The sequence below is a fragment of the Bacillus rossius genome, chromosome 1 (genome assembly GCF_032445375.1).
Source record: "Bacillus rossius redtenbacheri isolate Brsri chromosome 1, Brsri_v3, whole genome shotgun sequence".
In the NCBI taxonomy this organism is placed as follows: Eukaryota; Metazoa; Arthropoda; class Insecta; order Phasmatodea; family Bacillidae; genus Bacillus; species Bacillus rossius.
Window position 1 is genome coordinate 250941724 of NC_086330.1, and position 24609 is coordinate 250966332.

General features: G+C 38.0%; 1 protein-coding gene across 2 annotated transcripts in view; it reads right to left on the reverse strand.

The window, feature by feature from the left end:
• Positions 1-24609, reverse strand: part of LOC134527473 (ubiquitin-conjugating enzyme E2 Q2) — a 107797-nt gene that overhangs the window by 30987 nt on the left and 52201 nt on the right. For both annotated transcript variants that reach the window (XM_063360172.1, XM_063360171.1), the window contains exons 3-5: positions 19269-19481; positions 8627-8786; positions 5731-5882 (exon numbers count right to left, since the gene is read on the reverse strand). In XM_063360172.1, coding sequence (XP_063216242.1) covers positions 5731-5882; positions 8627-8786; positions 19269-19481 — 525 coding nt within the window. The remainder of the gene's footprint in view (positions 1-5730; positions 5883-8626; positions 8787-19268; positions 19482-24609) is intronic.

Here is a 24609-nt window from a genome sequence, read left to right on the forward strand (position 1 = left end):
CATATATTAGAAGACATCGACAAGGACGAGTTTCAGATGGAGCGGAAGCGTCTTCAGCAGTTTGTTGTTTTTGCCTGTTCTGAATCAGAGGAAGATATAAGTGGTAAAGGACCACTGGAGCTCCTCCAGTTCATTCAAAAACTGAATCTCGGAATTTCGGTTCCAAATATAGTCATCTTGATTCGTAAATAAGTATTTGACTTTGGCGATTAGTGTTGCAAGTTGTGAAAGAAGTTTTTCGAAGTTGAAGCTAATCAAAAATTACCTCAGATCTACTATGAGCTCCGCTAGACTATCAAACTTGGCTATATTGTCGATTGAACAAGAATTGGCTGCTAATATTGATTTTGACAAAGTTATTTCTGACTTCGCTGTTCATAAGGCCCGTAGAATCCGCTTGTAAAACCGCTCATCCTATTTTAACTTCAATAAAAGGTACCTCATTGCATGTGAAATTTAATTTTAATTAAGCACCTATAGAATGGGGGCGGCAAAATGGGTCTCCCGCCCCAGGCGCCGAGATGGCACGCTACGCCACTGCTTGGCCCTAAAAAAATTCATAAATAGAACGTGTATCAGAATATTTAAAATTGAATCGTGATTAAAATAATAATTGTATAATGTATTAATTTTTGTCATTTATTATTTCATTGTTATTACTACATGTGCGACCATAACTTGTGATGAAAGTCGGCATTATTGTTGTATTACTAAGTAACAGATTTCTCGGTAAAGTTATTAAAAAAAAAAAAAAAAAGATTCATATTACTAGTCTAGATCCTAAATATGTGCTTTATATTATTTTTTAGCATATTCTGAGAATACATCTGTGATTTATGCCTTATTTAATGCCAATGTAGCGGCAATGCATCCATGTTCATTAATATAAAGTAAGTTTCCCAAATCAGTACATGCTTCATAATTTTTTTTATATAACAACGAATTAAAAGTACAATACAGTAGAACCTCGTTAATCTGTGATGCGCTAATTCGGGAATCGGATAATCTGGTACGATTTAAAAGAGCAGAAAAAAAAGAGAAGTAAAAACTGTCAGCGCTTAAAATTAACGTCACGCGGGCCGGCGGCCGGCAAACACTGCAAGCCATCGCGTGGGCCGCCAAACTCTGCAACGCTGTTTGTACAGACCCTTTGTGTCGCCCCCCTTTCAGATGTCAAATTTGTCACTCTTTAAACATGAGGGGGGATGTCCTGACTTCTGCTTCCCGTCTCCCTTTGTTTGTTTCCACCCGCCAACGCACGGCAGGCGCCTGGCGAGTGACGTGTCTGGCTGGCATTTGGCTGTATGAAGGGCGGGGGAGGGGGGGGGGGGGGGGAGGCTACCCAAAATTTATGTGTGCAAGGTCAGCACGATCTTATCTCTCTCTCTTCGGCTGTTGTAAATGACCGTGAACTGATGGCTAGGCAGTGCTGTATTTTTTTAAGCAGAGACACTAATTCGAAGACGGCTGGCCCTTACCATGAACGGATTATCCAGGTTTATTATTTTTTTTTATAGGATTTCAATTATCCGGGCATCAGCGGGTCCCAATTAACACGAATAATGGGGAGTTTACTATTTTTTATCCATCTGCTGCTAAGGCGCAGTAAGCCTCGCGAGATGTTACGTCACATGACCTTGGCCTTAATCCAGCTGCACGCCAGTGTCTGAGAGGCTTGACAAGACCTTCCGGGCTTTTAATCGCTAGTCCGTGAAATTCGGTAATCCGTGATTATCTCGGTCCCGACCATCACGTATTAACGAGGTTCTACTGTACCTCAATAGGATGTGTTCCAAGGAAAACGTAAACAGGCCAAGTAAATTGTAAGCATTTAAGTTTTTAACGTACTACATTTACATCAATATTTTTCCTCGAATCCAGAATCTTTTCCCTCGAATTTCGAATCTTTCAAATACTAGAGATTCGGTGGGATTCGAGGATTCGAGGATTCGACCGGCCCATCCCTAAAAGTAACATAAATGCATATTCTATTGTAGAAATCATGAAACTTTGTTAAACTATTAATGTTTATTTTGAATTAAGTAAGTACTAGGTTCAGGAACTGATTTATTTGAGGTTGTCATATCTAGGAAAGAAAAACCTAAAAATTCCCAAAAATTTTGAAAAATTTTTTTCCCTTCCCAACGAGAAAAAACCCTAATTTTTCCCGAACTTAGAGATCCTGCACAGGCCTACTTTATACCTGTCTGTAAAACAGCGCACAATTATGTGACCACCCAATGATTAGTTTTGTTCAAAACATGGCAAAGGAAACTAGTATAGATCTGATAGAAAACACCCAGGTATAAATGCAAGGAATGACTTGTTTTTCCTGACATACTACATGCTTTTCAAGAAGATATACACAGTCTGGATGCACACCTGCCAAAATATAATTTTTAAAAAATTCAACAAATCTCATTGAAAGCTTATAAAAATGTTATTTTTTTAACGCACAGCATATATTTAATACTCTCAATTATGTTTCGATAAGAACAAAAAAAAATAGCACATTCTATTAAAAAATACGGCAGTAGTAGCTTCTGTGACGTGTGCGCGTGCGAAACTTGTCTGGCTAAGCTGGTCTGTGCCGGCGATGGCGGCGCCTGCACCGTGACATATGGCTTACCCCTCCCTCCCTTCATTGGTTTACAGTCTTCAAGGCTTAGGTGTATATTCCTCTTGAACATTACAACATTCCCTCTCCTTGAGCAACCTTCCCCATGTGAGGAACAGTCAAACCCCCCCCCTCCGCCCCCCCCAAACACTGCGTGCAACAAAAGCCTGAACATCACACAGTGTAGTATAGTACATTCCATATTATTGATTATTTTTAAGGCCCACACCACAGCCATTTATCTTAACAAATACTGTATAAGTTGTTATGGCATCAGACTTTAAATAAAAAAAATTGTCTAAGTACACTTTGTTAGTTAGTCACACAGCTGTATTTCTGCTGGAAAATCACAACCTTTGCAATTTCTTGTGTGGAAACATTTAGCAGGGCTGTAAAAATATTTATTTCACCATGAATGAACAATACTCACCTAAACCTCCGCATTCCAACATTTGTGACACGTGAGGCATAGCAACTTCAACAAGAAGAAAAAATGAGTAGCCACTTCCTCCCCCTTTGGCTGTGAAAGAAATGATTATGAACAATCGCTGAATCACAATCAGAGAAGTTGATGACGATGATGGTATATTCATTGGATCATGCCATGAATTTTTTTTTAAGTGTTTTGGGTATGAAACATGCAACAGCAAAATTCATTCCAAAACTGTTGAAACTCGAACAAAAACAGCAGCGTTGCCAAGAGGTCGTTAAATGAAGTCAATGATGCAGAACTACTGAAATGTGTCATAAAAGGTGATGAAGAAACATGGGTTAACAGCTAAGTTGTTGAAACTAATGCTCAATCATCCCAGTGGAGGCATTCTAGATCACCAAAACCAAAAAAAAAAAAGCTCCACAATGCGGTTGAATGTGAAGGTTATGTTCACTGTGTTCTACGATTTTAACAGCATAGTGCATCTTGAGTTCTTGCCACAATGTCGAATGATCAATAAAGTGTACTACCTACAAGTTCAATGCCGTTTGCATGAAGCAATCTGAAAAAAATACCCAGATATGTGCGAAACAATTCATGGCTTTTGCACCACGATATTGCACCTACTCACACTTAATTGCTTATTCGTAAAATTTTTACAAAAAAAAAAACACTGCAATTACAGTAAGTCCTCTATTTACGTCGTACCGATTTACGTCGTTTCCGATTAACGTTGCTAATGTTTGAGTACTCATGTTTCAATTTAAGTTGTCGCCGATTCACAATAACATCGTTTACAATGACCGTAAATCTTTATTTTAACCAAAACACCGTATATAATTCGTTTGTAATTCTTTGTTTCCTTCGGTAGTTAATTTATTCTATGTAGCGTAAGCTACACGTTCACCGCCTTATCTTATCATACATCATGAGGGACGCTTCCCGCTCTCCGCTTCTCTCCGCGCGGTGATGCAATACTAGCCCGCCAGCTCGGCCACCCACGTATCTCGCACGTAGAAGTGTTATCTACTTCCCGCAACGACACAGCATTTTCTCCTACCCCTTTTCGTCCAACTCCTTGGCACTTCAGTAGCGGTGTAAAAGTAACTAAAAAAAGTGTACCCGTATGTATTCGTTACTATAACAATTAGTACTCGTTACTTTCGTATCGTTACTCATTACTTCTGATACCGCATAACATGCTATGTTATGTAACAGCAACGAATCGAGTCGTATTTCGTACGCGTACAGTATGATGTCGCGTAAATAATAATAAATCGAATATAAACAATTAAAAGTATTTGATAATTAACAGCTTTTGTTAACCAAGAAACAATAAAATCTCATTAGAGCAGCTTTATTATAATATCTCTTTTAAGATAAGAACAAAAAACGTGAAAATACGCGATAATAAAAAACAAAAACGTACATATTTATAATTTGTAAAAAATACTTTCTTACGTTGTTTCTGTTCCAATCTCAAACTTTGTCTACACACACAATACCTTTAATAAACAGTAAAAAACTTGGACGACGAATTTCCAAATTATACTTTTCTTAATAAACAAACATCGTTCTTTGTAACGAATAAGCGCGCGCATGCGTAAAACATACGAAAAATGCGAGTAACGAAATGCATTCGTGTGTAACGTTTCGTTACTCGTTACTAGATGCCGCACCCGTTACTCAGTAACGAATACATACGGTTTGCTACAGCTCTACACTTCAGTCGCTATGATATCATTGAGTTGGCCGGAGTTTTAAACGTGCCGTTGTTAACTTTATCGTGATTAAATGCGTTTGTAGTAGGCCTACAGTATCAGCTCACTGCAATTTATGTTTTTTTCTTCATAAGATGTCTTCCAAACGACTATATATCTGTTTTTATATTTCAATCAATAAAGGTAATAAAGCAGCTGGTTAAATAACCATTCTATAAAGCTGAGAAGTACTAGTTGGAATTATTTCCCACGCTGTCGGTTGTCATTTGCTGATAAAATTACCCGTTGTCACGTCTGTATGCCAGCGCTTCCGGCCGACCTTGAGCCGTGGCCGGCCGGTGGCATGAAACATGGCTCATTTTGCGTAGTTTCTATTTACGTCGCGGTTTTCAGGAACGTAACCCCGACGTAAACCGAGGACTTACTGTATGTCTTGGCCTCTAAATTCACCAGGCAAGGCCCCATGTGATTTTTTCTGCTCCCAAAAATAAAGAGAACCTGAAAGGACCATTGTTTCACAAGCATAGATGAGATTAAAAGTGAACTGCTGAAATAGCTAAACGCTATCCCAAAGATCAAGTTCCAGAAGTGTTTTGAGGATCGAAAGAAGCGCTGGCATAAGTGTATAATATCTAATGGAGACTATTTTGAAGAGGATGACATTAATGTAAAGGAATAAATAAACTTCTTTCCAAAAAATGAAAATTTCCATTACTTTTACAACACACGTCGTATGTCTTCCTACAGCGACACTTTATGGGTTTTACATGAAAAAGTTTGGCTGTAAAGCTTTCCGTGGTACTGGGATTATATTAATGATGTTCTCTTGCTGAGAACCGGCAGAACTGAAAACAGGGACCAACACATCGCTAATCTATGCATACACAAGCAAGATTACAAGAGTTGAAAGTAATCAAGCTTGAGTTAAAGATGCATATGAGGCAACTGGTAGCAATCACCTTGAAGGTCATATGGAGCAGTATGTTGTCCTTCCCTTCCTTCTCCTTGAGTAGCACAAGGTCATTGTGCAGTGGAGAGTCCGGGTCCACACTCATCAGGCGTATGTTCCACTCGTACAAGCTGTCGTTGATCAGGTCTATACTATACATTCCTGGGGAAATACATCATTACAGATAACAAAACACACTATACATAGTTATTATATCGTTCATTTGGAAGTGAAACATAGCAACAAAAGCTAGTAACATTTCTTCAACAAAAGATACGCTCACAATCTATGCACTACGAATTTTTCATTTGGATAGTATAGTCATTTTGTTTCAAATCTAAAAACACTCAACTATTTTTGGACCTGAAGTTGACTCATATATGATCCACGCTCTTTAGTTAAGTGCAAAAAATAAAGAACATAAATAGTACAAATAATTAAATACTATTTTGTCTAACATCTAAAGCATTATCATTAGAGATGATGAAAAATAGCATTTAAGAAGCTACTTTATAGCATTTATTTTTTGTTCTGTAGAATTTATTTTTTGTTCTGTAGCATTTATTAGCGTTTATAATTTTTTTTTAAGTCCTGTAGTGTGTGATGTTCAAAAAATGCTTTTTAAAAATATAGGAATATAATATAACAATACTGACGTTGTAATTACATATGGTAATAAACTAATAAAGAATTGAATCAAAATACAAATAACAAATTCAGCTACATGGGACAACAATCATACAAATTTTTGTTTCTGACCACTAGTAACACAACATACTGTAGCAGAGAAATTTAACACACTAAAAAAATTACACATCATGTTTATGATAATTCATGATTAAATGAAAGCATTGAACATGTTTCAATGGTATTCTCAGTCATCCTTGTCCTCCTGTCAGTGACAATGAGGTTGTACTTACTAAAAAACCTTTCGGAATCAACACTACTGACCGGAAGCCACACACATCTCAATGCCGCCTCAGAAAATTCTGGGTACTTGAGCTTTACTGCCCACAAAATCTGGATTACATCACACGTCACCCTCTTTAACGTGGTTAAAATATTTACGCAACCTGATACACGGCACAGCAAAGCCAGTTTTTCTTGCGTGGCCGACTTAGGAATGAATTCACACCAGGAGTTTAAAAAAGAGTGAGTGAAAGGCAATAACAATGAACCGGGTGGTTTGTTGTGTGGTTTGTTGTGTCGTCGCATGGAGGGAGGAGAGGCGGAGGGTGGCTTGTTGAATGATGGACGGCGAGGGGTGGGAGAGACATTTTTTTTTTTGCTCGTAAGGAATACGAGGGGGGAAGGGAAGTTTGTTTTACAGTTACCGGATAGTGTTTATGAGGAAAATAACAAGTTATACAGCTGAGTTCAAACAGAAAGGTGTGAAGTATTGCGAATGAAACGGAAAAAAATGTGGCAGCAACCAATGTCAAGTACTGACTGGTGCAGCCAAACATTAACTCCAGAAGGCTCCGAAAGATTTCGAAGGATGAAACAAGGAAAATATCCAGAAATAGCAGAGGCCGTGACCGTGACTGACAGGTAAAGAGATACTGTACGGCAATTTATTGTACACATCGCCCGGGACACGAGTTGTGTTTATAGCACTTTAGTGCAAACTGTACTGGTTGGCCTTGACAACTTCCGCAGGCTTATCGCTGCACGCACGCACGCACGCACGCACACACACATACATACACACAGACACACAGACAGAGCTGCCTAGTGCCTTGCCGGTTGCTGCTTAGAAACAAAACATGTGCTCTGAGAGAAAAAAAAATCCAGTAACTCAAACTAACACAATGGTTATTTAGTATGTAGCGCAAATTCACAAGTTGGTTAGTTTATCGCATGTTATCGCTGGTAAACGGGTTTGTCGCATTTATTCACGGCTATATCGTTAAAACGATTTTTCATCATCTCTAATTATCATGTATCCTAATACCGTATATACTCGTGTATAGCGCGCTCTTTTTTCCCTCAAGTAAAGGAAAAAAATCAAGGATGCGCGCTATACACGGAAAAGAAAGTTATGGGGTGGAGGCGGGGAGGAGTGGTAGTCGTTAACTGCCGGGTGATGGGTGACCCCACACATACGCACAAGCAACAAGGCCTCTCTTTCACACATACACACACACACACACTAACAACATGGTCTCTCGTACACACACGCTCACACACACACACACACACACGTGCGCGCGCGAGGTGAGTCATCTAGTCCTCCGCGCCAGCTTCGCAACGGTGACGGGAGTGGCGGTGTTTAGTCCTGTCAACTGTCAAGGTTACTTGATGGTCATAGTCCCCCCCCCTTTTCCTGTCTGTCTGCCTGCCTCCCTCCTCCCCCCCCCCCCCCCCATCAACGTACCAGTTGTGACGATACAGCGCTTCATTATCTTCCATCTACACAGCAGAGTTTAGCTTGCTCCTGTCGTTTCAGATGGTACAGTATGCCACAAAAGTTTCGCTTTCAGGTGGAAGAGTATTTTATTTAAGTATTTTCCTGACACATCACCACACATCAATGTAAATAATCATTTGTTTCATAAGTAATTACTTAACAGGTACCACAAAATGTTATTAAAATTTATTTATGGGAAAAAAAATTATAAATTTTTTTCTTTGGAATTGTTGCAAAAATCGTGGTGCGCACTATACAGGAGGGCGCGCTATACACGAGTAAATACGGTAAACCCCACTTTTTTTTACAGCATTTTATGATATCCTGGCTGCATCACAGAATAATTTCAAAAAATACTAACAAATTAATAAAATAACAATAATTTAATTAGATCATTATAATAATAATTTCATCAGGAAATACAATCATAAAAATTTTTAGCTATTAAAAGAAGTGACGTTAGATTTGAGCTTGACATACACATGTGATGCACTACCTTTCTTAAAGCTGTCGGAGCGGTATATATCACGCAGCTCCTTCATCAGTCTGTCCGTGGCCTGCACGGAACCCGACACGGAACCCTTGAGGTAGTCCTGGCGCTGGCTTTGCCGCAAACGCTCCAGTGTTGCAAGATGCTCCGTGTCCATCTCCTCGCACTGCAATGCCATGGCAAAATTTGCATGGCAGGGGAACAAACCGGACATTAACATCTCTGAATTTACTTACAACGATTATAAAACCATCGAAATCCAGAATCAGGTTGGCCGGACTGGAATTAGAACTGGATTGCCAGTCCAGGGTCTTCATACAGCGTCACCTTGTTTCATACAATTTGGACTATATTGGTGACATGATACTGTTTTGAAGCTTTTTCACATAACCAGGGAATTTCCTATGAGCCCTTCAAGACTAAAAATTAATTTGTAAAATATATGTCTGTGTAAGAAATTCTGAACACCAACAATGCTCAGCAGGTGATTCCTTACAAGAAAATCACAAGGAAACATATTTACAATTATTTCTCTAAGTTATTACTGTGAAACGCTGTATCAAGTTAACGTGATTCTAATCTCCTACAGTGATTGCATGCACTTGCGAATGACTAGGCCAGCTACGTTTCCCCTGCTATTAGCTCCCTCCTGTCGCCCTCGTTACTCTCGATCACACAAGATACGTACGATAGCCATGAGTACAAAGTGACATTCAAAATACATGGTCTAACGCAAGTGCCAATACAACATGCCTGCTTGAGAAATTGTACAAAAGCAATTAAACAAATGGCACAGTCACAAAACGAGAAGTGCAAAAGTATCTGGAAGAAAAATAAAAGCCAATCAATTTTTCTTTTAACTTCAATAAAAATAAAAACCTGACTACTGGTACAACAGTTACACTCAAGACTTGCTATTGCAATAGCTATTGTCATTATATTCTTATTGCATAAATGATGTGAATGTCTCTCGCTCCTGTGTCCTGCTTGCCCAACATCAAGACAAGTTAAATAATCTTGTAAACGAGATTCTAATGTGACAGATAATATCATGATAGAACACTCATTGTCAACCAGGCTGAATACACAAAAATTTCTTTTTATGTTTTTCCAGCAGTGAAGATTGTAAATTTATTTTTTCAATCAACTACAATAGAATCCCGCTGATGTGACCCCTCACGGTTTCCAGAAAATCGGACTTATAAACGGAATGGTCGCAATAGAGAATTCGGGCCAATTTTACCCCCCCTCCCTCCCCCCAATTATAAAGTGAATTTGCGTCACGCGAGTTGGGCTACGCTAGCCGGCTGATTGTTATTTTCGTTCAAAACGTGGCGAAGGAACTTGTGTGGATCAGGTAGAAAACATTCGGCTATAAACGAAAGATATAAGAACAATGCTATCCTGAAATGCTGTGACATGTTTTTGGAGTAGATAATCACAGCGACAGACCGACAGGATGCGCTCCCGCCCTTGCCGTCAGCGATGTTTATTTTGACAGCTCAAGCAATTATCTTTTCCACGTCCCTTCACAGCGTAAAAAAAAAAGAAAAAAACAGGTGTGAACGGGTAAATGAGGGGAAGGAGAGCGGAACTGCTGGCTGCGCACGCATCTACTCGCCAGTCGCCACTGTCTGGCGGCGGCGCGCGCGCATGTGCGTGTGTGCGTGCGCGAGGCTGGCGACCAGCAGTGTCGTTAGCTAGCGAGTGTGTGACGGTAAATGTCGACCTTGAACTTGCACTTCCGCTTACTGCAGGGCTCGCTCTCTTTTATCTCTGTCTCCCCCTCCCACAAATATATTGGTTGGCAGGTCTCGCCCTCTTCACCTTCTTTATCTATCTCTCACGCACACTTGAAGCACCTAATACGTCGCGCCCCTCAAATTTTTCAATTGCAAATTGCTGCCTTCCTTCTGTACTGCATTTATAATTTCTTCTCTCTTTTTAAGAATCGTGAAGAGAGTAGACTTCGGAATGCCATATTTCTGTGTTATCTTTGTCTTGCAAATTGTTTTCTTATCCACTTGCTGTATCATCTCATAATTTTTCATTAGCGACAAACTGGCTCTCTTTATACTCATTTTCACGAATCCACGAGCCCGTGTAAATTGAAAAACGAGTCACAATCGTCAAACGGGACCGAGACCGGGACGGCAATAGACGCGCGCGCAGATGCTATCAGGTGATGCGCGCAGTTTACCGGTATTGGCTAGCTTGGACAGTCTAGAGGGGTGGTATCTATTTTTAGCCGTCTTTTGTATGCCTGCCTGCCTGCCTGCTTACAGTACAGCGCTCGCCAAGATAAACGTGAACACACAGCGCCCAACAAAGTGTAACAGACTTGTTTTTCAGCCGATTTTACTCAAATTTTCGACTTTATCTGCTCATATTTTTCACGGTTTCTCAAAAAACGGTCGTATAAACGGAATGGACGCATTAGAGGAGGATCGCATCGGCGGGATTCTACCTTGCAAGGCCTTATACGTTTTTAATGTTGGAACCTATTCTTTTTAGAGAATAAAACTTGTGAATTTTTCTCAATTAACTTTAATTACTTTACTGTGCTCTGTTCACTTAACAAGAGATTGTCAAAAAATCAAACTGGTTTTGCTCTTTCCCTTTCCTTCTCAGAGAATTTGTTACAGTAAAACCTGTTCCTTACGAACACCTGTATAGCGAAATCCTGTTTACAACGAAATCACGTCTTGATCCCACCAAAATCCTATACAAATACATGTGTTTTTACCCTCTTGTAACGAAATAATTATAACGTGTGATTTTACAGAACTCCTCTATTACGAATTAACAAAATTAATGGAACTGTACAAAATACACACAATTTTGTGGTGAAATACTTGACTTCTGCTCAAATATTAACGTAACGTGAACAATAAATTGTGGACTGCCATCTTGCTCTGCATCATAGAACTATCCACACTGCACAGAAGAGAGCAAGCAGTACGTCGCCAAAGAAGCAGCCGATACAAAGATGACATGGTACAGTTGGACGACTGCGCGCCATAAATTAGTCACCAGTGCTGTGTGTCGATCTCTCGAAAGGACAAAAGTTGTGCGTGAATTCGATATCGGCAGTTGGTTTAGTCTATGGGTTTAGTCCGTACTTGTATGAATAATCTTCTTTCGTTAAATTTTTGGCTTTGTGTTCTGAGTTTATTGCTGCAAGTTTATTTCCGTCATGTTCTCAAGCAATAAGTATATGTATGTTGGATTTTATTGTCTTAGGCATCCTAATCAATTTTTTTACTGTACAATTGTACACAATTGTTTGTAAGAAACAATTGGACATTCAATTGCGTCTGGTTCTAACCACATACGAGGGTTAAGTGCAATCATCAGTACATACACTGTGCCGGAAATCACGCATTTCGACACAATTTGTTTTAAATTTTTATTATAATTTTAAATTATTTTTGGAAATTTTATTTGCTCTATTATTTGGTTACTAAAGGGCGATTTACACTTTGTTAGTCTGGTGTACTCCCCTAAGTTAAACTTTGTGCCAGTAGTCTGAAGCACCTTTCCCAGAGACGTATCTGATATTTTGCAGATCTAATACTTTGTTGGCAGCTCGCTTAAAATTTCCCTCGCTTACAGGCACGTCCCAGTCCTGTAACGTTACTTCACTTCATGACTAAAACCGCCTACAGCAGCTCTGGACGGGCTGTTACCATTTCTCAGAGGCAAGCTGACCATAGCCTTTACTGTCACAAATACGTATTAGGTTCACTCCCCTGGAAGCACGTCATGGATGCTTGTTCCCAGCGTCGTTGCGTTTTCCCCCCTCTTGAGTTCTAAGAATTCGCCTAAGGACAATGACCGGTCATACACCCCAGCAGACAGCGACCGTCTCCAGGACGCCTCGCATAAAAAATGTGTGTGCCAAGATGGACCACCCCACGACACCTAGCGGCAAATTCGCGAACCTCCCAGACAACTTATCCAGTAGGCCGCCAGAGTGTAGCACTAGACTGCGCCCTTTAACCCTTGGTTTAAGCAGACGCCTTGGGCGAGTCGATTCTTTTTTATTTCAGAAACCTCTCAACAGGTAGCACTAAAGTCGGCCAGTGCTACCAACCCCGAGACATCCCCTCTCGGGGAACTTCGGGACCTTTCGGTCCGGACTCCCAGCCCCCTCCCCCCCAAAATGATTCAAGATTTACTTCTAATTACGAGACGCGGTTCTCCGCGGAACACTTCGCGTCGCGACTGCCGACGGACCGTTTGCGAAAATCGGCGAGTCGACGAGACACTGCAAGACTTCCGTCCGGCCGCAACCAACTATGTAGTCGCTTATATAAGGGATGCTATCCCTGTAATTCTTTTAAGTAGTTTAGTCTGTCTCCTTAGTACAAGAGTAATAGTTATTTTTCTTTTAAATTTTTTTTTTTTTTGAAATGATGAAATCAACCGCGCCCAGCCGCGTAATCGCGGGATCCAGTTCCTGGCGGGCGACGCATCAGTAAACAGAAGCCAACTCCCCTGTCTGGTGAGTGACGATCCGCGACTTTCCTCAACCTCCCCTTAACTTTTACGGGCATTTTCTGCCCCGTATACTGTCTGTGTTCAAGTTCTGATCAGTTTTGATTCGGACTGTTCCAGACAGGGTCCGAGAGCCGGACGCCGAATTGGCATTTTTCATCTCCCTTCCACAACCGGACACAAGCGCCCTGGCATCATGTACCCGCGTGATCTCCGGGAAACGAAGCCCCGACCTCCGGTGCTTCTGTATCTTTTGACCCTTTTTTTGAACTTTCTTTAAATTACGTCGTCAGATGCAGTTAATTAGATAAACAGAATTTCTGGACTTTAAGTACATACCTCAACTGGGATTATTTAAACATATTTTGTATTTTTTTATTGGTTTATGTATTTATAGTAAATGAAACTTTTAATAATTCCATGTACGGCCGGCCAATAATTTTTTTTTCTGGATATACCTGAGAGCTGTGTAAGAATGTAATTAATATTGTACGTTAACATTTTCTTGTATCTGTTATAATTTTCCTCAGTATGGAGTAATTATATTTCAGACGGAATCACACCTTTTTTTTTTTGTTCATTTCTAATAAACTGGTGAAACCTAAAGATCCACCTAGCAAGGCAAAGATGGTAATCAGACCGTGGTTTGCTGCTACAACAATAATAGCAGTTAGCATGGTTTGAACCTTGCTACAACACGGAATTTTTTAGAAACTATGGACAAGAAAAAGAGAACAGCTATTTCTCTTTCAACGAAGCTGGAAATTCTTCATGCAGTAGATCTGGGCGAAAGAAAAACAGATGTTGTAAAAAGATTTTCAATTCCGAACTCTACCTTGTCAACTATACTTTCGCAGCAAAGTGATCTTGAAAGTAAGGGACTTGTACTTGGTGCCGAGAGAAAAAGACAGAGACACTGTAAAAACGATAATCTTGATAGGAAATTATTTGACTTTGTAATGGAATGTCGAGCACCTATCTAAGGATCGATCCTTCAAGAGAAGGCAAAATATGAGGCATTAAGAATGGGGATTGACAATTTCCAGGCATCGAATGGTTGGCTGCAAAGTTTCAAGGTTCGTTGGAACCTGAGTACTCTGAAAGCTGCTGGTGAGGAGGCAGCTGTTGATCCTTGTGTCCAAGAAGAATGGCAGCCACAGTTGCAAAGACGTACCAAAGGATATGCATCGTGGGACATTTTCAATGCGGATGAGGCGGGTGTTTTTTATAACCTCCTCCCGAACAAAACTCTTGCTCTGAAAGAAGCATGCCATGGGGGGAAGCGAAGTAAAGAACAGTTCACAGTTCTGCTGTGCGCAAACTCTGATGGTTCAGAGAAATTAACACCAACTGTCATAGAAAAATTTGCCAAGCCTCAGTGTTTTAAAAATACCAAACATCTACCATGTACGTACAAACCCAATTCCCAAGCATGGATAACATCATCTTTGTTCCGTGAGTGGATTTGTAGTTTTTATGCTCGCATGGGGGCACAAAATAGGCAAATTGTGTTGTTCTTGGATTGTTGTACAGCACACAAAATTGATGGACTTAAACTGCGCAACATCAAAGTGGCTTTCTTTCCACCAAATTGTACGTCCAAGCTGCAGCCCATGGACCAAGGGGTAATATCTCAGTTGAAAAGGCTCTACAGGCACCAACTAGTCCAGTATCTGCTGAGGCAGATGGAGAATGGCAACACTTCTTTGAAATGGAATCTCCTGCAGGCCATGCAGCACCTCTGCCATAGTTGGCAGAATATTGAATCCACTGCAATTGCCAATTGCTTCCTCAAAGCAGGGTTCCACGATGAAGAGCAACAACAGCTAAGTAACCCGCCATGTTGCACCGAAAATGAGTGGCTTGAAGTAACCGGGAACATTGATGTCCCGGCCACATTTGATGATTTTGTGAATGTGGATAGTGCTGTTCAGACATGCCCTCAGGATGAAGGTCCTAGTGCAGAAGAGCAAGAAGATGTGTGTTTAACTGATGACACCACCGAAGAAGTCGACACTGAGGTACTTAGGCCATCGAGGCAAGACGTGAATTCGGCCTTAGATGTTTTGGAGAGATTATTTCTGACGTCTGATACAAGTAGCTCTGCATCAAATCTTAAAATGTTGCGAGAACTTGAGTGTTGTGTGACTAATGAGTTAAGCAACCGTACCAAGCAAGCATATATTAAAGACTATTTTTCAAAGCAGTAATATTAATTGTTTACATGTTTTTAGTCTGTCCATGCTGTAGTTTAGGTATTTTTAAGTTAATGTGCAATTGGCTGCAACTAGTTCTCTTGAGTGCTGCAACGACTGTCTGTACATACAGTATGATTTCCTGCCCAGTTATTTTCATCTATGTAGTATGTACATTATATACAATTTGTTATTTCCCTAAATAATACATGTCTTAATTTGCAATGTAATGTGAATAGTGTTAAAACATGACTTGATTCGGTGCAACGTTAAATATGCAATTGTTATTTTATGACATGCTTTTTTATAATTTTGGGTTTCACCTCTTTATAAAGAAACCTCTCTAATACAAACTTAACAAAATCAAGTCCCCTCAGTTTTGTTATACACAGGTTTTACTGTACATTGCTGATATTGAAACACCTGTTACAGCACTAGTTTAAGTGACATTGTACATCAAAATATAACTTAAATGTATACAGACTAGAGAGAATAATTGTTAAAAATTATGGATGTAGGCCAAAGGTGTTATTTAATATCAAAAATTTACCCATGGAACACTTAAATTTAAAGACACATTTAAAATTAGAATAATTGAGCACAAATCACAAAAATTTCCTAAAACAGAAAAAATTGATGGCATTAAATTGGCACTTTAAAAACTATTAGGTTTAGAAAGAATTGGCTTATTAGATATTTAAAAAAAAACTCTTTTTTTACGCCAAATAGTTATATCAGAACTTCATAACAACTTCGTGTTTGCTATTTCAAAAATACCAAAATGACATGTAAACATAATCCTCATTTACTCATATACTGCTGTATATTTCAATAAAAGAGCTGCTGACAGAGTGAACTTTATAATATTCACCAAAGTAACATGTAATGCCTTATCAACATGCACTATTTTGACATTTGTATTGTTTACTTTAAGAATTCATACGTTACAATTGAAATTTAAAGTTTTTTGTTGTTTACTACCACTTGAAATTTTGCGGTGCTGTAATAATTACAGTCAAACCTCATTAATACGAATCCGCTTAGTACGAAATTCCCATTTATGCAAAGTAGGTACTTTCACAGTCCCAGAAAATAAAGTATGCTTTCCTATGTTATTCAGTACTTTTAATACGAAATACGGTTAATATGAATTACAAAGTTGTTTTGATCCCTCAAATAGCTGTTAATGTGTATAAGTAAACGGTTAATATGAATTCTAAAGTAAATCACATCTTCATAACCGTCATGTAAACAAACGTTTCTCCAAAGATAGATGCATGTATCCTACAGCGCAAAATGGTCGAAAAACAAGATGAAAAGTTCAACTCTAGTGGCGATGTTAGTAACTGAACTAGAAAAGATGCCATGTTGTAAACGGAAAACGAAAAGGAAAGTACTCTATAGGTACCTTATTAATATTAGTCGTCGGAAGTGTACATACGTAGAAGTTTAAAAAATCTATGGAAAAAAGTTCTGATATTTTCCATTGTTCACGCACGTGTGTCTTAACCTCAATTTTGAGTGTGTGTTGTTTTGTAATATGACTGCAAAACGTAAACGCAACGACATTACATTGAAAGTTAAAGTGAAAATTATCGAAGAAGTAGACAATGGAGAGAGAATGAAAACTGAAATTGCGAGAGAATTTAACATCCCGTAATCGTCGTTGTCGACAAAACTAAAAAATCGTGAAAAGATTGAATCGGCTTTTGCGAGTTCGTGCAAATTATCAACAAGAAAATGAATGGGAGGCCCAAAACATCAAGAAATGGAAGCTACCTTGTTGCAGTGGTTTGAAGAAATGAATGCAGCAAACTTGGCTATTTATGGACCTATGATTCAGAACAAGGCAGACTACCTAGCATTGAGGTTAGGAATTTCAGACTTCAAGTTCAGCAATGGTTGGCTACAACGGTTTAAGGATTGCAACAATCTTGTTGGCATAACTATGTGTGGGGAGTCGGCAACAACAGATACGACCAAAGTTAAAGATTGGATACAGACTGCTCAACCAATCTTGATCAGTATGATCGAGATGAGACAGGTATTTTCTATAACTTGTTACCAAACAAGACTTTGGCTGTAAAGGGTGAAATGTGCCATGGAGGGAAACACAGCAAAGAATGTATAACTGTTTTGCTGTGCTGTAACCAAAGTGGCAAAACTAAACTTTCTTCCCTTGTTGTTGGAAAATTCCAAAAACCAAGATGTTTCAAGAATATCAGCAATCTCCCATGTGATTATGAAGCCAACTCAGCTGCTTGGGGAACCATCTCAATTTTCCCGAAATGGTTAATCAAACTCAAAAGACGAATGGCTTGTAAAAACAGAAAAATTTTACTGCTGTTAGACAGGTGTGTCGCTCACTCTTTTGCAGAACTTGAGCTGTCCCACATGACATTGATGTACCTCCCAGCCAGCACAACAAGTTTCCTGCAAACTTTTCAGAAAAACTACAGGACTCGTCTCACTTTGTACTTGATTTGTCAGATTGAGTTAAAAACATGAGGCAAACTTGAAGTGGAATGTTTTGGATGCTATGAAAAATGTTGTAATGGCATGGGATGCAGTTACACCAGTCACCATTTCAAATTGCTTCAGGAAAGCTGGTGTTGGTGCCAGTGAAGTTCAGGCTCAGGAAGAAGAGAGAGAGGATTTCTGTGTGGAAGAATGGGACCTACTTGAGAATCATCTTCAATTTCAGGGGCCATTTAGTGAGTTTGTGCAAGTTGATGACAATGTGGCAACAAGTGCAGCACCAGTGGATGATGAGCTGATGTGTCTCGACAAGGCTCAGTCTTGTGCTGTGCAGGCAAGTGTTGGAGAAATTGAAGGTGAGGACAACGAAGATGATGAAGTGTGTTCATCCTTACCAGTAGCGGATCCAGAGGGGGGGGCTAAGGGGCTCAAGCCCCCTCCAAAAGCATCTGGGTCCACTATCTATTGTTTTAGTGTTTGCCGTGATAAAGCCTAGCCTCAGCTGGGTCAAGCCCCTCCCAAATCAAAATCCTGGATCCGCCACTGATCCTTACCAAGTAGAAAGGATGCCAACAGTGCTTTAGCCACATTTAAAATTGTTCTCTCAAATGTTGATGATGTTGGCACTGAAACACTTCTGGCCTTTGATAAGCTTTGTAATGTGGTAAACAATGCCTATAAGAAAAAAATAGTGCAAATCAGAATTGATGCTTGTTTTTAAACCAAATGTTTGAATAGAAAATGTGTCATGAATGCAAGTTTATTGAAGTTTGTATTATTATATATTCTGTAAGTGTTGCATTGTGTTTGTTTTCTTCAGTGTTTACGAATTGTTATGCATGTAGTTAAGCCAGCTTATACTACCAACAGTGTATATAATTTTCTTTATGGTTGTAAACATAGGCATTTAAAGTTCTATCAATTTTTTTTGTCATGATATCCCAATAGTTTGGTTAATACAAACCCTCGTTATTACAAAGTGATAAAATTATGGTCCCTTCAGGTTTGTAATAATGAGATTTGACTGTAATAAGGCCACTCATCTCTGCAAGATGATGTCATACCATACAGCTTAAATGAATAAAATAGGGAGATATGCTCAATGTAAAGACACAATTTAAATCATTAGTGTCTCACCAGTATATTATATAATAGACCTTATGATGATGCTGAGTCATGCTGATAGGTTTCAAAAGATATTAAAACTACAAGAAGTCAAAATTATCCATAAGAAATACATTTACTATTTATTTTGGTGATTCAAAGTTACCTATGTTATTTGAAGCTTAAACTTTTGGTCCATAGCAACTTTTAATGAAAGCAAATAGACTGTACTTTTACAACAATTAAACATTCTCAAAACACACGAGTATGTTGTTGTTGACTGTTACATCTCCAGTTCTGAAACTTGGCCCGGAGTCTCCCCCAAGTGAATCAACTGCAGTATTAACAAATGCTGGCCACTGCTATGACACCTTGCTCTTGGCGGCGTCACCCTCGTCCAGGTCGAGGTGCAGGTCCTCCTCCCCCTCATCCTCGTCCTCGTCCTCGTCCTCCATGTCGTCCTCGTCCCGGCGCTGGCGCGGGCGCAGCGGTGGGGGCGGCGCGAGGCGCCCCAGGTCCGCCGGCTCGGGCAGGCCGTGCAGGCGGCACAGCTCCCGCACCAAGATGGACACCTGGCTCACCACCTGCACGTCACAGCATCCCTGCCAGGCTCCAACCAACCCCTTCCCTTATTACAGGAGATTTCTGTGTCATCATTTACGTATATATTTTTTTATTGTCTTTATTCATTAAAAAAAAAACATTTACTATTCAATATTGAACTAAAAATTCCTTAATACTTATATTACCAAAATAGTCTCATTATGATGGACATTTAATTCACTTATATAGCAAGATCATTAGTAACAGGCATGTCAACAAAAGAACTACCCAGACAAAAAATTAATCAGAAATTTTTGTGTATTTGAAACATAATTTAAAAACATGTTACTGATGTAAGATATGCAAGATCAAACAATATAATATTAATTTTTTCCAATTCATTTAGGTAATATAGTTTAGTACAATATCCATACTAATTAAACCAATTCAATGATTTTACAATGATGAAAATTTTATTTTTGCAATTTGAGTTACGTTTTGTCTAAAGGCTGATTGATTTCATGTTTTAAGTTAAATTCCAGTGCTGTATTACCTAGCATTTTGGTGGTATATATTTTATTAACATTCTTTTCGGTGTCATTTCAGTTTTATCGCAATTCACCCTATAACATTGTCCCTACTTATTATTATTATTATTATAAACCTTTTTGTATACATATTCACATATAAATATTTTTTCTACTATGAATCAGTCCTGCTATTTTTACTGAATTTAACAGATTTCAAGGATATTAGAAAATTAAAACTAATTGGCGGCAGAAGTAGTGAACTTCACGGATATATAGAATGGTTGAGCTGATTTTTTGACATTTAAATTACAATACTGTAAATATTAATATCCAATCCACTGGTAAACTACATGGAGAGGTCCGATGGAACAACTCCTATTAGCCCAGGCATTTTAGGGAAAAAATCGAGCAAACCTAAAAAATAATAATGGTGTTTTGAAATTTGGCACAGACGTTCCTTTGGGTGTTAAAAATTGATCATAAAAAGTCCCCATCTCTCAGATCTCGGCTTCATACTTTTTTTAGGCAATAAGGGGGTAAGTGCCGAAATATTTATATTGTGACTTGCGTGAAAACACTAAAATTCCTGGGCTATATTGTATGTGGCGTCATGAAACTTTCGAGCTTTTGATTCATCAGACCAGAAATATTTACCCCCAGGCATAGTTTCACACATAATTGAAGCATTGCATGTTTGGATTCATGAATCTGCTAAAAAGTTAATTAGTTTCTATAACACATATATTAGCTAAACCCACAGTTTCTTCAGACAAAGCTAAAATTTTCCAAATAGATGCATTTCTCTTTCTTCCTTGGTTAAGTTTGCAATACACTGACCTTATGCAAACATTTATATGTAAAAATACATACTTTTTTATTGGTTTTGAGTCTCAAAACATACCTCTTGAAATAAATGTCTTCAAAAGTCAGAACGAACAATGAAATGTTTAGATCCCCAAGAAACAACTTGATTAATATTTTGGCCTCAATTTTACCATTGTTTTCCAAAAAGACTAAATAACTACTTTTCTGTAGTTTTGATGCATTTGCAGTCATGAAAGTCATAACTCAAAAAATTTATATTTCCGACACTAGATGGAACAAGAAGACACAGCCACACTTTTGTGTAGCTATCACAAAACTTTAGAGAACCTTTTTAAAGTATGAGGTATAAGAAACAAATGCATGCTTCTTGTTTGCATCTCAATTTATTTTAAGACGATGTAAAAGGCAACATAACTGTTGTTGGCCGTTGTCAAAACACATACACATAGGACTGTCACCAAAAATATGGTCATGTGAGCACAAGCAACACAAGAATTACTGTGTAATACTATATGCAACCACCAGCCAACAGGTCACATTTATTGTACAACACAGACTTATTGTAGAACACGCAAATAAACATGATATTTCTGACGTGTCTTGTCAGTAAGTTTCTATGTTTCCATTATAAACAACACTCCGTAAATCTCTAACTGGACGTCTTAATACTCTAAATCAGTAATAATTATTGAAAAATCTGTAATAGTTGACAGCACTGCTCAATTCAAGTGGACAGCCACCCATTCTTTATATTTAATGTGCAACAATAAACAAAATACAAGTTAGCAAACGGCTGCTGAAAATTAGAATTTTAAAGACTTTTAACAGAGTTAATGTTTATTCCAGGACTTTTTCAGAACCAGTCCTTCAGTTGCATTACTTTTTCATGGTTTTCAAGACCTATCACACCCTGTTGAGACCACCTGCCTGCTATCAGCAGACACCTGCTAGCTTCTTATCTCTCCAACACTTCCTGAGTTTCAAATAAGAACCAGTCACATGCAGTTCTGTGTTTATGCTTATATTGTATATTTAAGGTGTTATTTGTAGATTTATAGTGTTCTTGTATTCCCAAGATGTCTATCTAAGAAAATAAAATTCATACATAATCAAAAATTTCAACTTTATTATTACGAGCCATGAAAAAAGAACTCTGTGCACTCATTGCTACACCTTGCGCGTCACACAGAAATAAAAACAAAACTTTTTCGATAAAACATTATGTGTGTGTGTGTGGTTAATTTTTTGTTAATACATGTCACTGGCTAAATTATTTTATGTTTAGATAATAAAACATTTTCTTGCAACCAGCCACTGAAAATGGACTTCATGCTGGCAATACGTTAAAATATAGGTGTGAATTCTTGATTATCTTTTTTCCGGTCGCAATAATAGGTTAAATTAGCCCTCCTAAGGTATTGTTCTATTTGAGACACATCTAACTATAAATATAAGTTCACATTTCAATAAAAATTTATTTAAGTTCATTTTAGAAGCCACTGAAAATTGACTACCCGTGCATATTTTGCTAAACCTTGATTGTCACTCTGTGCTTATGCTTTGTTATTTACGACAGGACGTTGAATATGACTTTCTGTGGTATAATTTTATTCAGAAGACATGTGACTCACAAAACAAAATTTAACTTTTACAACAAAAAAAGTTATTATCTTGGAACACGCATCCAAAATTGACTTTGAACTGCCTGCTTGCTACAAGCGTGTCATGTTATCATGTATGCAATCTCTGGCAACAAAAGAGGTTGTATATGTCCTCCTATTGATAAGAGCAATATATCCTGTATTTCAATAAAATAATGTAAGTACTAAATGACTGTTCCAATTATTAGAGGAGTGAGATAAAACATTTTATTTGGCCTTTGTACATTAAGTTAGCAGAGTATACACAATTTTAAACTACACACTGCATCGCCCTCTTGTTTAGCGCAAATACTTGAGAGGCTACTGTGATTTAATCTCACAAGGCTTACTGTCAATCTATACTTTCTGAGCTCATCTTACACCTTGAGCTTGTTTCATCTTGTGGGTCCTCAGAGGCCAACAGAAACACTGATTCACAGCAAGAGGAAAATTCTGTTGTCCAGCAGGCTACACACGACACACGCTAGCACACTGGGAAGAGAGAAGAGGTAGAGAGAAACAGGCTAGTTGGAAAGAGTAAGCCATAAATCACTCCCTTTTATTTTGCATGTGACATCATGCTCATACCTGTGGTCATCCACTAGAAAGCACCCAAATACATGTACGGTAGACATTATCCTAATATATTTTAACACATGGTTGTCAAAATGTTTTAAAAATGCATTAACACTACAAATTTTTTTTCCAGCAGACAAGTATAATTTCGTATTAATTCCAGTTTTACAGAGCCAATTCACATTCACATGTAAAGACTACTGGAAGCATTTTAGCAAGCTCCAAAACAAAATTATGGAATCTAAAGAAACCAACTGTTGACAAAATGCAAACTCAGCATGTTGATTATGAGCACTCATTTTGTGAAATACAACATGACAAACACCCTAAGATCGCTAATAAATTGTGACATGATTTGAAGTAAAACAGTCACAAATTCGAAGTAGTGCTCTTTTTTCAACCACTTGAGTTTTTAACCCCTGTGCACGCACAATGGCAATGGCCCTTGTGTAAAATTAAACACAATGCAAAGAAGTAATAATGTGATGAACCTTAAAACTGTTGCATTATCTTTTCTTTAATAGTTATTCGCTTCCATCATAGGTTATTTTTTGAGCCCAACTAAAATAAAAGAATGATTTATACTACACAGGAATATTTTTGATAACCGTGTTGTGTTCAGTCAATGTTTATATTATGCTATCTCGCAAGTCAGCAGCAGCTCTGATAAGAAAGGCGTAGTTTAGCTCGCACCTACTAGGATGCACTACTGACCAGTCATGTGACATGTTGAGAAATTTATTTATTTAATAACAAAGCTGGAATTAACATTTACAGGTTAAATAATCTTTCTTGTTAATAGAAAAAGTTACATTTTTCTTATTAATCATATTACACATTCAACAGAGCTTATGTATTAATAACATTATTATTTTATTGCTTAATGTTTCCATGCCTAAGTCCTTATACAAAATTTTACTTATTTCTTGCATTGCAATTTTTATAATTATTTTGATTAACATACTCTTATGAAAAAAAAATATTTTATTAGCACTGTTTTGATTAACACTCAATTTTCTTTGAATGTATTAAATTCAAAACTTTGCCTTTACAACTACAAAATAAATATTTATGGTTATAGTGTGTCCGTAATGTCACAGTGCACTTTCGACCAGTCACAGGAAAGCAACGAAACAAGAGATAGTAATGTGAAATCTATGCCAAAAATTTTTTAAAAAAATATTAAAAAAGCGCAACTTTTGTTTCGTTTCTGTTAGCCACAACAAACGTTCATAACTGCACCTTGACTTTAAGGACGTGCTGTATTTACCTATGCTATAAATAAAACCAATAGCGCTCAACCATTTTCTTGTGTAGGGCCTATATATGTAAAACCACAAAAATTATTTTTAAAAAATCAACGGAGGATGAATACAAAGTATTTCTGTGAAATGTTTAATGTTAACATACACTTGCTTTTGATTCATTACACATCTTACAGCTAGCTGTAAAAACTAATTAGGTATATGCATCACAAATCAGGGCATGAAAAAATCCTGATTTTTTTTTAAAAAATCAAAAAAATCAGATTTTTTTGATTAATATCGGTTTTTTTTTGACTAAAATCAGATTTTTTGATTAAAATTTAAAAAATTGTA